Below are 18,396 nucleotides of genomic sequence, written 5' to 3'. Positions count from 1 at the left end.
TTTTTTTTATCTTTTATATATGTATAATTGTATTTTTTCTCATTTTTTTTTCATGACAAACCTATACTCGCTTATAACTATGTATAAAGAAAAGGGTAAACATTTTCTAAAATTGATCGATTTAATTTTTCAACAATAAAAGAAAAAAGAGTCGATTTTTTCGAACTTTCTTGGGATTTTTGTAAGCCATAACATTTTCCCTCCTTGACTATTCAATCTGCTTCCCTCTACTTGGTCGCGTTGTCTTTTATATAGAACGAAATCGCAACAGGGCGAAATGTCCAAAATTAGGCACCATAGTACACTTCTGGCAATATTGTGAACAAAATAAAGTTAATGAATATAAAATTCTGAATGCAACCAACTTTACTTCAAGAAACTTGGAAGAAAAGAAGTGCTTCCTGGATGTATCCATACATTTTCTATCACCTGTTAGATCAGACTGTTTAAAATGCGACGAAATGCGAGAAAAAAATAGTCCTTTTTTTCAGTCATGGATAATAAATGTAACATCCTGAACGCAGTCAACTTCACTTCAAGGAACTTGGAAGAAAAGAGCGCGTCCTGGATATATACATATACGCATCTATGTTCATTCTTTGACAGTTGTTCCATGGGGGGAAAAGGCCACTCTGTTCTATGCAGCAACCTAATCATCACATTTCAGATTTTAGTGAAAATTTGATGAAAGGAAACATACCTTTCATTTAACATAGTGGGTGGGTTATGCTTGACTGCGAAAACTTGCATATTAAAATTTTCATCAATATTATCAATGAATTGTTTGCTATTTTTTTATCAAAACAGTTAATTTGATTTTTGTAGCATATAAATGTAAGAATTGGGTCTAAAAAAGAAAAAAATCGAGAAAAAAGTATGAGCATGCATGACGATTGTAAGGAATTAAAATGCCGTCCGCCTAGACACTCCAGAGGAGCATCTAGATCTTGCGGACGCTGGGTGGCAGGCGTTTTTTGTAGCATAACTTCCGGTATACATGGCGTGAATTCTGCCAACTTCTTCTTCGTGCTTCTCGACGACGTCAATGGCCTCGTTCTTATTGTAAGGCTTCATCAGTTCGGCGCTTGCATTGATGTAATCTTGGCTGATCTTTTTCGCGAATGCGGTATTGAGGACTATGGCGTCGTGTTTCTTGATGACGTCAACAGCATTGTTGTCTGGCAAAGATGGGCCTATTATCTCGTATTCTTGTATCTTTGGCAACTTTTGGATGCAAAAATTTACCTAAGAATTTACCGAAACATTACGTTCAAGCAACAAATTGCACATATAACATAACACAGAGCTACCTCAAACACAATTATCAAATTTTACATGTCGCAGCTCTAATCAAGAGCTAAGTTATTCATAAAACAAATAAGAAACACGTAAGCCTAGAATTAAAACCGACACTGATTTTTACTTTGCTTACAAAAAAGTGTTTAAGCATCCTAGCAAATCAAAATAATTACCTCTGCCATTTTTCTTCCGATGGCTGGAAGAGTGTCCTTGTTCCCATTGAACATTGACCTGTTTCTTGATAGTTCCGCCATCATTCTCTCCGTTTCTAATTTTTCTTGCTCTTTCTTTCTTTCCTCTTCCATCTTTTTGGCTTCTTTCTTTTCCTTTCTTTTTCTTCTCTTTTCTGCTTTTACATCAATGATAACAGGGGTAGGAGGGGGGTTGTCAGGCGACTCGGAAGAGCAGGAGCTAAGGTTTGGAGTTTGAATGAACTCATTGCCATATTGTTGCACGGAGTATGATTTCAGTCGCTCTAAATCTCTGTGTTAAATAATTGCAAATTATCTATTATTATACCAGATTTATATATCGTCCCTTTTTACGATAAACAGGTTTAATACGCGCTTTGCATAGCGCAAAGGCAGCCACACAGGGCACCAAATTCATTCTCTTCTAGTACAGACACAGAGCGATCTGACCAGAAAGACAGAGTGAGACAAAGACCCAAGAACAGAGAGAAAAATCCTTTTAGATACAGACATGTCCGGTTAAATTAGCCGAGCTCTTTGCGAATAGACAGTCTGTCTTTAAAGTGCCCGGTGTATAGCACCGATAAACGCGAAGCCGTCTTTCCTGGGAAGAACCAGTACTGGCCTCCTGTGCATCTCAGAAATTTGCAGTGTCCAGACGAGGGAACCACGCGCATGCGATGTTTATTTACCTTTTTTATAATTGTCTGGAGTAAAATGTATAGGTATTCAATACATGATATAGTTTATAATGGGACTGTTTTATTTAAATTAATATAAAAATGAACATATTTTCTAACCGGCCATCCGTAATTTTGTAACTGTAGCAAATTCTTGGCCAGAAACTTTAAAAGTGATTGAGTTTATTCAACCAACTGTTATGTTTATTTATGTGGCAGGTTTTTGTTATAAAGTTTGGCCTGTTGATAGATGTATATAAATTCAAAAATCGAATCTCGTATTTAATGTAGGGGACATTTACCTATTTGCACACTTGTATAACATTTCCAATTTAGCTCTTGTTTCTTTGTCCTCCAGCTCAAGTGCTGTATATGTGTGTCCAGACTCTGTCATGGCTAAAGTATAAACCACGTAAAGCTCATGAAAAATATAGAAATGGTTTGCCATCTGCGGATTCTTTATTATTTTTATATAATTGATATCATGGCTTAAATTTAGCATATCCTTTATCAATACAGGAATGATGTCTGTGTTTTTTTTATATAAATGTAAGTATCACGTGCCTAATGTACCGAGTGTGCAGTAGTACAGTACAACCTCTCCAGAGCGGCCCTCTTTAAAGCAAAAACCTCTCTATAACAGCATCATCAAAATTTCCCTAAGCTAAAATATACTATCAAATTTACAACTCCAGAACAGCAACCTCTACATAACAGTCAATATTTGTATCTCCCAAAGGGTGTTGCTCTACAGAGGTTGCACTGTATGTGCTAGATTTGAGTATTATTTTGAAATTACGCAAAAAGTTATAATTTCTTTTAATTCCAACCAAACATATAATTTGACTACCACAATGTGAATTTATCCCAGTGTTACTTCAGTAATACGGTTTATATTACTCATATATAATTTCTAAAGACTACTGGTAAATTTTCAAAAATATTCCGTTTAATCTTTTTGTTTGGACTTCAAATAGTCCCTTGTTTCAGAGGTGTTTAGGTTGAACACCCGTGACTTAGTCCGACTGTTCTCTACTTCACATCAAATTCATTTATTCAATAACGCTATTTCGACAGTTTCTAGAATATTCTTATAAAGGACTATATCGCTACTATAGAAAAAGAAAATAAAGGTGTGTTATTTTTAACGCTATAGATCTGATATTCTACAATATGTCAAAATAACGTTATTCAATAAATGGAGAAGAGTCAGATTTAGTGGTGTTCAACTTTTTACCTTGGAATCGATTGAACTTTGGAAAGACAAAGCTGCAACTTATTTTTGTATCTAAGCAACATTAATGAGCCGCATCATGAGAAAACCAACACAATGCATTTGTGACCAGCATGGATCCAGACTAGTGCGCATTTTTTCGTTGTTCGCTAACGGTTTCTCTATAATAGGCTTTGAAAGCGAACAGGTCTTGATCTATGCATTTCGCTAACGGTTTCTCTAATTGCAATAGGCTTTGAAAGCATTGATCCTGACCAGTCTGCTCGGATGCGCAGGCTGGTCTGGGTCCATGCTGGTCGCAAACGCACTATGTTGGTTTTCTCATTGTGAGGCTCATTTCTGTTTTGATTATTCTCAGAAATTGCACTGCTGCTACGCTATGTACATGTAACTTAGCATTACCTAGTGTTGTCATTTTCTGACCACTGCCGGGCCTCTGACGGTTGATTTCTCCACCGAATGAAGTAGGAGAGTGACCACTATTGGGCCACTGTCGTTCGGTGCTTTCGGTGAGTGGAGGGCATGGTGTATGTCTATACGATGTTTGTCTTCGTATACCACTGAGGGGCCTCTGTGACGTCACCATCTCTGTACTGGAAGATAAGGAGGTTCTTCCGGGTGGAATCAGTGGAAAGCTGTCTCTTGCTCTTGAAAATGACCTAGAAAATACACACATGTCTAAATTTCATGTTTTGATTCAGCTAAACAATCATCAGCTTCCTTACTTTTAGTAATATTTTAGGGTGGTTAAGACGATTTTGGTAAAGTTATGAATTTGTTTGAAACTTTGACAATTAAAACTATACACTTCATTATTTATACTGTGTTCTTGACCCTTGTTAGAATTTCATGGTAGTTATTTCTTAATTTGTTTTCCTATCCTAGTTGCGCAGCCAAGATAGAGTTTTTTTTAGCATAAGCATAAAATTTGCTTAACTGTTTTTGCCTACGGAATGATATGAATTCAACAACATTCGACAATATTGTATATTTGGCCGAGAGTTTGCCTATCTTGGTTGCAACGAAAACAGTTTGGAAATGAATGAATTAGGACGCTACACGCATTTTCAAATTATGTATATGCAAATGTAAAACTAGAAAATAAGAGGTATTATTGAAATCGAAGGGAATAACCCGCTTTTTAAACATTTCCATATGACTTGTGTGTGTGTGTGTGTGTGTGTGTGTGTGTGTGTGTGTGTGTGTAAGGGCGGCGGCGGTGGTGGTGGTGGTGTGTGTGTGTGTGTGGAGTGGGGGGGGGGGTGCTTATGTATTTACACATTAAGACGAAAAATACTAAAAACATACATTTGTAAACGGGATCTAACTCTATGTCATAGGTTTTCCTTTTGTTAAATAAATCTGTAAGAGAATATTCGAACAGTTGAATATACCATAAAATATTGTTTAAATGTGATTGACCTACTTTAAAACTTTTAAAGGAAACTCATTTAACTTGGTAACATAATAGTGAAAATATATTGTATATTTATCAAATAATCAAGGTACTGTGGTGTTTTGTCGCCTGATTTATCAAGGTTCAGGGTTCAGTTGCGCATTAGCACAAGTGATTAAATATCCAAGCATTTGAACGATGAGCCGTGGTAGATAAGGCGATAAACCAGAAGTTGGCCTTGATTGTTTTCATTTTTACATGTTCATTGAATTATTTTAAAGTAAAATTGTATCGGAAAAATACAAAAGAAATGGAAATAAATAGCCACTTAAAATAAGTCAAAATCAGGCATTAACAAAGATCATTTTGGGAATTTGCGAAAATGAACTAAACTCACACTGGTTATTCGGGTACCTACTCGAGTGAGCGATACCACCCTCGTGTGATTTATATACATGTACGTTGTATAGGGTATATAAAAACAATACCAACGTATGACGCATATTTAAGCATGTTGAACATTTTAAAGACATAATCGTCCGAGGAAATGCATTAATTCGCACTGGTGAAAATATCACTCCTCAATAATATTGATATGACTACAAAATTTGAAGAAATGTAACGAAATTCATGTAATTTGACGTTTTGAGACGTATTTTTCTTTGTTCGAATTTGAGATAACTGAATTTGGCACTCTCCTTGGTAAAACTATGCATACTCAACTACAAAACGAATGGATCGTGTACCTGCAAGTTATTTTTGTTGATAAAATTTCATTTATATGCATCCTGTCGCTGTTTTTGATGGTACCTCTGACGATGGATGAAAATAAACAATGATACCTACCCGTTTGCACATGGGTACCGTCCTCGTTATGTCAATGAACATTTATAAATCTCCCCGCAGCGATTACTTCCGCAATACGGTACACTTAAATCAACGCAATTAAAGGTAATCGCTTTGAGGATCTGGAAATAAGAACTGGAAATGTGAAACCCAACATTTAGTAGATCTATCTGATTAGAATGTTAACTTTAAAAATGTAAAGAAGTGAGTTAGCAGTATTTCACCAATATCAAATCTTCCCTCACACCCGCCCTCTACACTTGCTATCATCTTGCCTACTTGGAGTTTTTCTTTTTCTCCTTCAGTCTCATTATGAAAGCCACCAAACTTGTCGTCGCACCGTGCAAAAGTGCTTATATTAAGACTGACCTTCTTTTTCTTCCTGAAAGGGAAATCGGACCCTCTCTCTGGGCATGTATTCGTATAGGGAGAGGCTGCGGCTTCATAAATCTGCCTTTTATCGTATCTTGTAATTATAGGTGCACCCTCCATTAAGTTCGTGCTAATTATGCGACTTATTTACAAGTGCATACAATCTACACTACTGTATAAGTGTCTTACAGGTGACTAACTGAAGAAAAAGAAGCTGATAGGGAAGTCTGGTTATCAGATCCAATCTCTTTTTAATGTTTGTTCACACACTCCTCACAGTGGTTGTAAACGTTAAATGTACGTCAAGGGAGGAAATCTGTGAGATTCAAGATTTCAAGATTTTATTTATAACTGGACCCATACGGGCAACAGTATTATAATAACAACAAATTTAACAAAACAAACACTTAAAGGGACTACATAAAATAAAACAGTAGTTTAACGGTCATAATAGATCTGATACAAATATTTTGTCAGCTAAAAGATAAAAGACGGTGTACATTTAGAATTAACCAGGTATGAAAACAGTTTTTTTAACTGGCCAGCAGATAACTGCTAGTGACAAAAACCTATTCCTCCCAAAAAATTTGAAGTATTTTCTGTACAAACAATGCTAGCTTAAAAAGAAGAGTACTATCATTACTATGAAATAAACGTTGAAATGACATTACATTTGACTGTTGAAAGTCATTTGGTATATATTTTACTCTATCTAAATTTAAGTACGGACGTTCTATAATTTAATGAAATTCATCTCCTAAAGATGTATTATCACACAGATAACAAGTCCTGTTATTGAGCTCAATATTAAAAAATATCCCTCTTTCAACTTGTAACAAATTGTTCCTACATCGGAAATGACACATGGATATTGCGAGATTTGTTGGTAAACTTTAAAATATATTTCAAACTCAAAGGTTGTTATAAATATTCTGTAACACAAACATTTTCTGGAAATTTGCAAAGTTTTTTTTCATTCCAAGATTGAAAAAACTGGCCTTTAACCTCTGTTGTAAAATATTGCGGAAATACACTGGTGAAAATACTGATTGATTCAACCAGTATTCAGCAAATCCAAGTTCCTCTAAAAGTTCTTTTACATATGAAATCCAAGAACAATAATTTACATTTTCTGAGGGAGTCTCTACATGAACCTGTAAAGTATACAGTTTATCTTTTTTTGTTTACCATTAATAATTGTACACCAGTAGTTCAATATTCTATTTCTAATCATAACATCTACTGGTAATATACCAAGCTCGCCAAAAAAACATGACATTAGGTGTTGACTTTTTTAACCTTCAGTACCATTAAAAAAAATATTAAGCTGAAAACCTCTAACAATGCTAACATCACCACAACCCCATACCTCTGATCCATATTGGTTGAACCACAGACTCAAATAAACGTAATTGTAAATCAATACTAAGCTGCAACTTCCTACATTTTTTTCAACAGAGCAAACATATTTTTTCTAGCTTGGTCAACCAAATACATTTTAGTTTTATTGAAGTAACCATTGTTGTTAAATTAAATTCCTAGATAACTGAAGTCATCTACTACTTCAAGTGCCGCATTATTATAATAAAAGGTAGGCTTATTTCGCATTTTTACACGTGAAAAAATAACAACCTTAGTTTTATTGGAATAAACTGTAAGTTTCCAAATATAACAATATTCTGACATAACATTTAATGCAGTTTGTAAATCATTTTCTGATTCTGCAAATAACACTGTATCTATTCTGAAATATCATCATTTAGCAGGTCCTTTACATTGTTTGATAATTCCACTAGTACTGAAAAAAATTAGGCATACGTGAAACTAAATCATTCAAGAAAACAGAAAATAAGATCGGCGATAAATTTTCACCTTGTCGTACACCAGTTGAGCTATAATGAAGAAATTTGATAGACCTTGGCTTCTCTTTACACAAGATTTGGCTTTATCATATATTGCATATTTAGACTCAAAGACTTTGTCATCAATGTTATGCTGCAGCAATTCATTCCATAAATACATACGATCGACAGAATCAAACGCTTTCTTGTAATCTACAAAGGCACAATACAAAGGCACAATATAAGAGCAGATTGGTTTGTTTATACTTTAACTACTCCCCTTAGAATCATAATCACAATTTGCAATACAGAATTAGACGATAAAACAGGTAAGATGATATTTTGTTAAAGTTTAAGTATCAGACGAGCTGTAATAACTTTGAAATGATGTACAAAAAGTTACCCAGAGCAAGCATAGGGTGGACCCAGTTCACCAAAATTTCTCGTCTTTTTTTTTCATTTCCAATCCTTTCAGCTCTGATTTTCAACATTTTGATGATAAACAAATTTCTCGATGCTTGAATTGTTCGACAAACCTGCAAACGTACTAAACTTCATGTCCTCTTTACCTATCTTAATCAAGCGTAGCTACCTTTACGCAAATACGCAGCTGCATAGTGAAAATCTGGCAACCATACACAATTAATTGGCTAGTGCCATTGTTTACTTCATATTATGTTTGAAGTACAGTAAACTCCGGTTTTAGCGAACTCATCGGGACAAGCAAGTGTGTTTTCGTTATAACCTGAGTGTAATAAAAATAAAGCGAACCTGTTTCTTATAGACATTATTTGTATAGCAAACTGATTTATATGATTAGTTGATTTAACGTGCATTGAAATTCACCAATTGTCTTTGTAGTTTTATAACAATTTAGGTACAGTTTTGCAATTTATCTCATAATCCTACTATCTGATTGCTTATTTTGTAATAATCCTGACCATGTAAAATGTTACAATCATACGCTGTCTAGGAGGAAATTTCTATAACAAAATTATAATACAGTGTTAACAATTAATAAAATGTTGGTTGAGAAATCGGAAAAAAAAACATTTTTAAGGCTAAAAGCTTTTGAATATGACTTTTTGTGTAACACTGCAGACGTAATTTGTCTCGCATAATATTTACTTTATCTTGAGCTGAGCGCGAAACTATTGTAACGGTATATAAACAAAAAAATAAGATATAATAGCTTCACGCTCAGCCTTTGATATCATAGATATATGTTATAATTGTACTCAAGTGTATGAAATTATCAACTATTATTCCATAGAAAATAAAATTCAATAGAAATCCATTCATTACACCTAGTAAAATCTTACGCTATTGACACCGGTACAAGTCATACGATATTACAGTATTTGACAACCAATTCACAGTGAGATAAATATGCTCTTTCTATATAATTGGTGATTTAATATTTTCAATGCGTATTACCTAACTAAATTATATGTATAATATTTCGAAAGACCTTAAACAACATTTTTAAAAATCATCAAAACAAGATTTCAGTGTAATACTTGGTTTTAGATGTCCTTTAGATAATATTATATCAACAATCCCGCTACGTTTAAACACTTGTTTTATGATTCAATATTGTTAGTACGAAATCTGCCCAATGCTAATGTTAACGCCTGAAATTTTCATAGTTTCGCACTTCTCCGTTGTGATCTCGCGCTTCGTCTTTCACGCTTCTCTGTCATGGGAAGGCGATACCCGAAGCGCGAGATCAAAATGACAAAGCACGAAATGGAGTTTTTTTTTTCTTTTTTTTTCGCTTCACCACCGTGATGTTTAGCTTCACGATCGTGATTTCGCACTTCACGCTTCACAATACGTAAAGTGTTCACAGCGCGAAATCACGATGGCTTCACCACCGCTATCTCGCGCTTTACAGCTCGCCAGAGAAAGAGATGCATGAAGCGCTAAGCGCAAGATCATGAGGACAAACTGCAAAATAATTTAAAAGGAGTAAGAAACATTTTGCAGAATACTGTTTTAGTTGAAGAAAAGATAATAATACATTTTAACGAAGTTGGCATAATGCAGACGTCGATGACATTCGCCGAAATATTTTCCCTATGCAAGGCATCAGTTTCTTATTTGGTATATTTGTAACAATATCATGAAACTTAGCATGTCTTTGTTGACTAGTATTCAGTTTGGAGTTATGGCAAAATTCCTTTTAACAACTCTCGAATATATACTTATAAAAACTTCTCTTGTTATCCAGTCATAATGATGTTTTGAAAGTGTGTTAGCACCAACCATCTGTTTTGAATACTGCACACATATAACATGGATCAATGAACCACAAATTGCACGTGCAATATTACACGCATACCTAGTAAAATAATACATTTTATATAGAAGATTTAGAACGAATAAGGTTTTCTTGCAATGTTTAGCTTCAAATACACGCCAAAATGCACCATTTGCGGCTCTCAGATGAAAAAATAAATCATGGTGAGGTTATCAAGACCCCTACGCATTACCTCTGCGTACTATGAAGAATGCCCTGGCTACGCGCCTGTTAATAGAACATCCTTTTTTCCAACACCTATTTTTCATGAAAGTTCTATCATAACTTAAAGTACCGATGAAAATAAAGAGGGAGTGTAATACCCCTACTTTCGGTTTCGATCCGCAAAACTTGCTCATTTCATGCAAGCATGATGTATTCTTGCAGTAAACTGTGTGATTAAAGCACTTGTGCCATACGAATTTTCGAAAAACAAAACATGGAGAAATAAGGATCTGTTTACTACCGGCTTCTTTCGACTACTTTTCGACCGAATTACTGGCTTTATTCCTCAAAACGAAGCTTAGAAACATGGGTCGATCGCAATAAAATATTTGACAAAGATCATAGAATTTCTGAACAAATTTAATTTTGTTTTTGCTATGAACATTTTATACCCCGTAACAACTTAAATAACAAGACAAAATGTACGGAAGCAATATTCAATTGAAAATACACATAAGAATGTGTCTATGTAGATGGATCTTGATACGAAGTTGATAGCGAATTTGAAGCGATGTGAGAAGTTTTTCTCCGGATAGGCTGCTTCCAGTAGCTGGAGGGCATAAAAGACCAATGTTTTATCTTTATCTTGGCTGGTCATTGCATGTTATCGCTAAATTACACAAGGCAGTCTGAAAGACAGCTAAATCCCCCGCCACTGCTATGGATAGTGAAAGGGTAAAACCTTTGATTTTAGCTGTGACCTTGACCTTGAACTGACACGGCTGACTCATGAATTCTGCACAACGTCTTGATGAGGTGATCATTTGACCAAAGTTTCATGAAAATCCTTCAAGGGGTTTAGGAGATACAGAGCTGAAACCTTTGACCTTCAGTTGTGACCTTGACTTTGAGTTGACATGGCTGTCTCATGAGTTCTTGATGAGGTGATCATTTGACCAAAGTTTGATGAAAATCCTTCAAGGGGTTAAGGAGATACAGAGTGGACACCAAATGGAAGGCTCAAACCTTCGACCCATAGTTGTGACCTTGACCTTGAGCTGGCATGGTTGACTCATCGTCTTGATGAGGTAATCATTTGACCCAGGTTTTATAAAATTCCTTCAAGGGGTTTAGGAGATATAGAGTGGACACGAAATGGAAGGCTAAAACCTTTGACCTTCAGTTGTGACCTTGACCTTGAGCTGACATGGCTGACTCATAAGTTCTGCACATCGCCTTGATGAGGTGATCGTTTGACCCAAGTTTGATGAAAATCCTTCAAGGGGTTTAGGAGATATAGAGCGGACACAAAATGGAAGGTTCAAACCTTTGACCCTAAGTTGTGACCTTGACCTTGAGCCGGCATGACTGACTCATGGGTTCTGCACATCGTCTTGATGAGGTGATCATTTGACCCAAGTTTTATAAAATTCCTTCAAGGGGTTTAAGAGATATAGAGCGGACACAAAATGGAAGGCTCAAACCTTTGACCTTGAGTTGTGACCTTGACCTTGAGCCGGCATGGCTGACTCATGGGTTCTGCACATCGTCTTGATGAGGTGATCATTTGACCCAAGTTTCACGAAATTCCTTCAAGGGGTTTAGGAGATATAGAGCGGACACAAAATGGCAGGCTCAAACCTTTGACCTTGAGTTGTGACCTTGACCTTGAACCGACAAGGCTGACTCATGGGTTCTGCACATCGTCTTGATGAGGTGATCATTTGACCCAAGTTTCATGAAAATCCTTCAAGGGGTTTAGGAGATATGGACCGGACACGAATTTGTTACGGACGGAAGGACGGAAGTACGGAAGGACGGACGGAAGGACGGACGGACGGAAGGACGGACGCAGACCATTCCAATAATCCCTCCGCCACGGCGGGGGATTAAAAATGGGTCTGCCTCAATGTAATGCTCATTTCAGTAACGAGGACGGTATTCGCTCGATTGACAGAAACAACGAGGATGGTACCATGGTACATCGTCAGAGGTATCTTTTTTTCTACACACTGTCTTCGAAAAAATCGATCTAATTTTACTGTGATTCCAGATTTTGTGAATGGAAGTAACGGCTAACACATAGAATAACTGCTTTTCATTTTCCTAACAAAAATATCCTCATATAATCCGAAATAATACCATCAATCGTGAAAATATATTCCATCGCCTTAAAATATCTGCATTTTCGCAGCGAAAAAACGTAATTTTTTCACAGGTATTCGGATTATATTAGACAGATATTTGACATGGATATAGTTAAGGTATGATCTTACACATTCAATACTAAAACTTTTCAAATCTTCAGTTAAATACGGAATAATAACCTGTTAAAGGTGTGAATTTCCTGTTCACCAACATGTACATAAATCACACGAGGACGGTATCGCTCACACGAGTAGGTACCCGAATAACCAGTGTGAAACTGTCAGCTGATAGATTAGTGAGTTGACAATGATCCTTTTTGAAGAGGGGGGCGGGTTAAATACGTCATCCATAACAACACTTAATCATTTATGAGTAAGATAATTAATATTTTAACTAACCTTTTGTGGTTACGATGATCCATCTTGAAGTGAATTTTCTCTAATATGAACAAAAAACTTCAGAGACGCGGTATCTATCGCCCGGAGATACTGATGGCGTCCAGCTTCTTTGACGACGTCGCTCAGTAACGGGAACATGTGACTTCCGGTGCGCATCATTTTTCCGTAACGTCATTGACAATGTAATCGTAATAAGACGGATGGTTACGATCCGTATTCCGTATTCTGTCCCACTCACATTTATTTAACCTTTTTGAAGTTCGTTATGTTTTACACTGCCGATGGTAACTGATGGACACGCTTATGTTATGTGAAAGTTGGTTCAAACCATAATACATTGTGAAATTCTATGAGGGTCTAACAGTACGTTAAAGAGTATTTTATCCGTTTAATTAATGCCCAGGTTAAACTGCAACCATAAATGGGGTGGGGTTAGCTTTCCTTCTGGTGGCGACACGTAGATAAATTTCTGCGTTTAAAATGCAAAATGAAATGTGCAAGCATGTTTTGAGTACAAATATTAGGGAAACTGAGCGCCCGGTCAGATTTTTATTGCGGGGTCTTAGAAGGGAAGAAGTCCCGTATTTGGGAAAATCTGGCTCATGTCTAAATTTAGTGATCTTTACACCCAAAAATGAAATGAAATGAAAACGCATATACCACTTTTTTTCTTTAGAGGAAGTACCGTCAGTTTTTTCTCTTTTTGGCTCTTTTTCAGATGCTGTCTAATTTCAATCTGGTTTAGGCGCTATGTATATCGTAATAGTTCTAATTTTATTAATTTAAGCAATTTTAGACGGTTATTTTTCATACATACGCGTATTCCAAATGTGACATAAGGCACGAGGATCGAACTTGGGACAAAGGATATATGATCAGATTGATAAAACATCTGTTTTCGCCCAAGATCAAGCCAAAATGAAAAACACTTGTAGTGAAATATAAGCCTCTTTCAAACATAATACGAGGGTTGATTCAGAAGTTATGTCACTGGAGTCATTAATATGAGTAGATACTTTTATTTCCTTCTCGAGGGAGAGCAGGGCATATTTACAAAATGTTTAATAACCGGTCACCGTGGCCCAGTGGTTAAGGCGTCCGCCTCGGGGTCGGGAGGTCGAAGGTTCGAGCCCCATGGGAAGCGTTCGTCCGGGGATGTTTGTCATGGGACTCATTCCGAAATGCCCGGTCGTGAGCCGCGAGCTAGTTAAATGAATGGTTATCGACTTCTATCCGCCTGACGCCTGGCATAGTGGTAGGAGTTGGGAGATAATTGGTACGCACAATAAAGGTGTCTCATAAGCCAAATTGGCTGGTCCTTTCCAATAGGGGTGACACTACAATAAACAAGACCTTTACCTTTTTATAGATATACAATGAGCAAATTCATTACAATTTTACAAGAATATACAAAATATAATTATACAGATAAAATCAACACTCATGTATCTATATGAAGTTATTTAAAAGTAATATATTACACTAACTTACATACTCGATTAACCTCTATGGAAATACCATCATGAGAACAATATCTTACCGAAACGAAAAGCAAGAGCAAGTTATGATAAATTTCCAGCTGAACATTTTAATCAAACAGTAATATTATATGAACAGATAATGCAAATACGTGAGACCTATCTTATGAAATTCATCACGCGCATTTCCTTTTATACAGAACAGACCAGAGACAAGTTCACACACTTGTCGGGTCTCACTTAATTTTATTTCTGTTTTCCCATTTGAGCAAAAACGACTTAGACAATTAATAGCTGTTTTGCAAATAGGCTTTAGAGATGGTTGGTCAAGACATAGTCTCCATATTATATCTGAATATATATTCAAAAATAGCTCTCTCCACAACTCGTTCAGTCCTAGCTTTTCGGTCGTTATAGTGGAAATTGAGGACGCTTGTCTTAACTTTAGTTCACCAAACAGCTTTTGACGTGAAACAATCAGATGCCAGAAAAATGGTAAGACTATCCATCAGGCCATATTTATTCAAAGGTCTGTACCAGTCGTGAACAAAGCCTTGGGTCTGACGATCCGTGTCCAAATATCTGGTCAATATATAAGAAGCTGCTTGGCAATTTAATTTTCAGGTAGTCGGCAAAGTTGGTCAAAGAGCTGTACCTTTTCATAGCAATAATTGATTCAATGGAATATACACCGAGTGTTCCAAGGGCAACATCGGTGGAAAAAATATATGGACAGCGTCAGAATAATTTGATATACAAATGTATTGATAACGTAACACATAAGCACATATAGTGCTTGACTTCCTTTTCATGCTACCATCACGGTGAGGATGCGTACACCGGATATTGCCACCAAGTGATAAGGTATTTTCCGAAAACGTGATTATTTTTCGTCAACAAGGTAAGTAAAATCCCGATTTACTATTGTATTATACTACTACAGAAGAAAAGATCATTACTTTTCATAACTAGATACTATGTATATGCTCTCACAAGCCTAAAATGGGTCAATCTTAAGTAGAAATGCTAAATTTTTTGATAAAATGACAAGTTTATCATTTGATAAATGCATGCCGTAAAAAACATTTGTCCTGATACCATAACCTATTTGCATTGTGGAGAAAATCTGAATCGTACGATTTATTTAGTCACATACAAAGAAAAAATGTGCAAAATTTCAGCTTTGTAAAGGTTCAAATTACGGAGAAATCGGTGATAAAGAAGCGTCGATGGTGTACTGTGTATTGAGTTTTCAAAGTAATATTTGTACTGTGTATTGCAGTTTAGTGTACTGAGTATTGATATTGGAAAATGTGCATATTTTCAGCATTTATGGTCATTAGATAGACAAGGCATGTAATTCCATTGGCCTAAATGACGGAATGTCTTTTTCTGTTTGCAGATGAAATTAGACTTCACAGCGAAAATAACAAGCACCAGTTTGAACACTGATATTACAACTTACAGTTACAGCGGCATGCCAATAGTCACTCCGAGAAACTGTCTAAAGACCCAGCCACAAGTTCAGCCGTGAATTTAAATTTTATAATAATGGAACACGGGGTATGATGACGACAAATGCGGAAAAGGTCTCACCTTACAAGAAGAGCAAACATGGAACTATGTTACCCTTTCGCTTTCATACTACAAAGAGACATAAACCTTGGTCAATAGACGACCTTTATCGATTATGGTGTCAATAGTTCAAAGGTCAATATGGTAGGGGCTTTGAACTTTTAAAGTTGTTTCTACTTAATAACCCTAGACTCATTCTACGTAAAACCTTCGAACTAGTTTCACTTGAAATTTTCTTAAATAATATAGTCAAAGCTATTTTTATTGCTTTAAATGCATTGTTCTGAAAGGTAATTAGCTCACCACTTGCTTCATACGAAACAAAATGGGTGTCATATGCACTGAGCAATTTGTGTTAAAAGTAGGAGGAAACAGTGCCATGTGTTATTCTTGGAAGTGTTTTGCACACTTCATTTGCAAGATATATGTCATTTTTATGCAAACAGTTCGTTAACACTTTTATGTGATCAACTTCCCTGTTGACCAAAATTGTATATTTATTGTTAAGGTCAACTTTGAACTATAAAAAACGATCGGGAACTGACTTGAAGATCATTTCGATTTTTTCATGTATTCAAACTGTTGAATGTCAAATATTTATGATCTTTGGTTTAAACATATTTATTCCCAACAATATACATAACTATATTTATATACTAACATTACAAGTACAGTTGGTGGGAAGGATTAGAACGAAAGACAAATCTTATAGAGTTCTTCTACTATCTTATTATTATCTTTGCTATTTAATGAATTTGTGTTTACGTTTCAAGTTTGTTTAATAAATATTTCAATGTACATGACTTTTTGTTCTTTATCAAAGTAAAACATGACTTTTACAATATTACTTGGTGGTAAAATAAATCTGTCACAACAGAACCTATTTCAGTATCAATGCCCAATCTTATGTGGAAGTAATGTACACTCATCACATTTATGCAGTAACTAGCTGCTTCTTTTAATGTCAATAAGTATTCGTCTGTCTTGCTTTTTTCTTTCCTCTTAATTTAGCGTCAGAAATGCGGTCTCTGTTATGCAAGAAGTTGTATAATTGTAAAATCAGTGGAAGAGTTATAAGACTGCTCTTCAAAACAACTTGCAGTCTTCACTATACCTCATATTAACCAAGTTGTCGATGAAAACATTTTGCGACGTCAAGAAATATAGGAAACTATAAAATCGAAGAAAACGTTTCTTGGCAACCAAACTGATTAAAGGCTATTTATTCATCCATCTATTTTGTCACATTCTTTCATAGACTGTATAACAATACTCTTTGAAAACCCTGTCTGTCCATGGAATTGCACTCTGTGTAACATTAAAAGTTCTATGTACACCGCCGTGTATGTGTCTCTAGATTATATTTTTGTACTGGTAGCACAAGTAAATGTTGAGTTCTGCTAGATGGCGAGGTAGGTAGCATACATTTTCACTGCCATCAATGAACAGGCTACTCACCATTTGTCCAAATCAAAGGTTTCTTTCTGTTGCAAATTGGTCGCTTTGTAAGCGGGTTCCTTTTTGAAACAAGTATGTTAATATTTTCTGAATCAACAGTATTTTTTCTGCTTTTTTTTCTCTACATATGTCTGGTGCTATCTTGTAATTTACTTTTTTGCCGTTTTGGTCGTTAGCGTACTATAATGTTCTCGTATTTTGGGTGGTGTTCAACAAAATGACATACAATGGCCTTAAATTCGTTCGTCGAGCCAGCCATAAACACACATAAACAAGCTGAATCTGCAACGAAAAAAATCACAATATAGTATTTATTAGTAGGGCCGGGATTTCTGTTGGATACTGAGAGTAAGTCTTAGTGGCATCCAAATGCAAAATTATAAAAGATGCCTTTAACTGTTTTTGAGGTAATTCGTGTAAAATCAACTTAATCAATGCTCTGTGGAAGAATATATATACATTTACAACTGCTAAACGTAACAAAAAATATTGCCAGCTGTTGCACTATGGTGACTGAGAGTTACGTTTAGAGCTTATTACATGAATTACAACAGAGTAAACGCTATAAATATCAATGTAAAATATCACGTATCTTCACGGCTAAAGAAATTACTGTTTTGTACTTTGGAAAGGAAATGATAATGTATATTTTGTAAGATTAATTCTATAAAACTCAGCGATAATGTAAACAATACACAGTACACTAAAATGGGATACAAGTCAATACTCAGTACATATATTTGCAATACACAGTACACCATCGACGCTCATTTATCATCGATTTCTCCGTCATTTGAACATTTACAAAGCTAAAATTTTGCACATATTTTCTTTGTATGTAACTAAATAAATCATATGATTCAGAATTTTTATCACAAGACAATAAGTGACGATACCGGGAGAAATGTGTCCCCGACCTGCATTTATCAGATGGTAAAGATGCCATTTTATCACAGATTTTAGCGTTTCCTCATAAGATTGACTCATTTTACGCTTGTGAGAGCATATACACA

General features: G+C 35.6%; 1 protein-coding gene across 1 annotated transcript; it reads right to left on the bottom strand.

Moving 5' to 3' along the window:
* Positions 1–877: 877 nt before the first annotated feature.
* Positions 878–12,976, bottom strand: LOC123538948 (uncharacterized). The gene is made up of 5 exons (XM_045323374.2): positions 12,873–12,976; positions 3,807–4,063; positions 2,473–2,566; positions 1,473–1,782; positions 878–1,245 (listed from the first exon to the last, which is right to left on the bottom strand). Exons 1-5 carry the CDS (start codon positions 12,893–12,895, stop codon positions 904–906), a joined length of 1,026 nt encoding a protein of 341 aa, XP_045179309.2. The 5' UTR covers positions 12,896–12,976; the 3' UTR covers positions 878–903.
* Positions 12,977–18,396: the final 5,420 nt, after the last annotated feature.

This window comes from Mercenaria mercenaria, chromosome 18 (genome assembly GCF_021730395.1).
Source record: "Mercenaria mercenaria strain notata chromosome 18, MADL_Memer_1, whole genome shotgun sequence".
Classification (NCBI taxonomy): Eukaryota; Metazoa; Mollusca; class Bivalvia; order Venerida; family Veneridae; genus Mercenaria; species Mercenaria mercenaria.
This window is presented reverse-complemented; position numbering and strand designations above follow the sequence as displayed.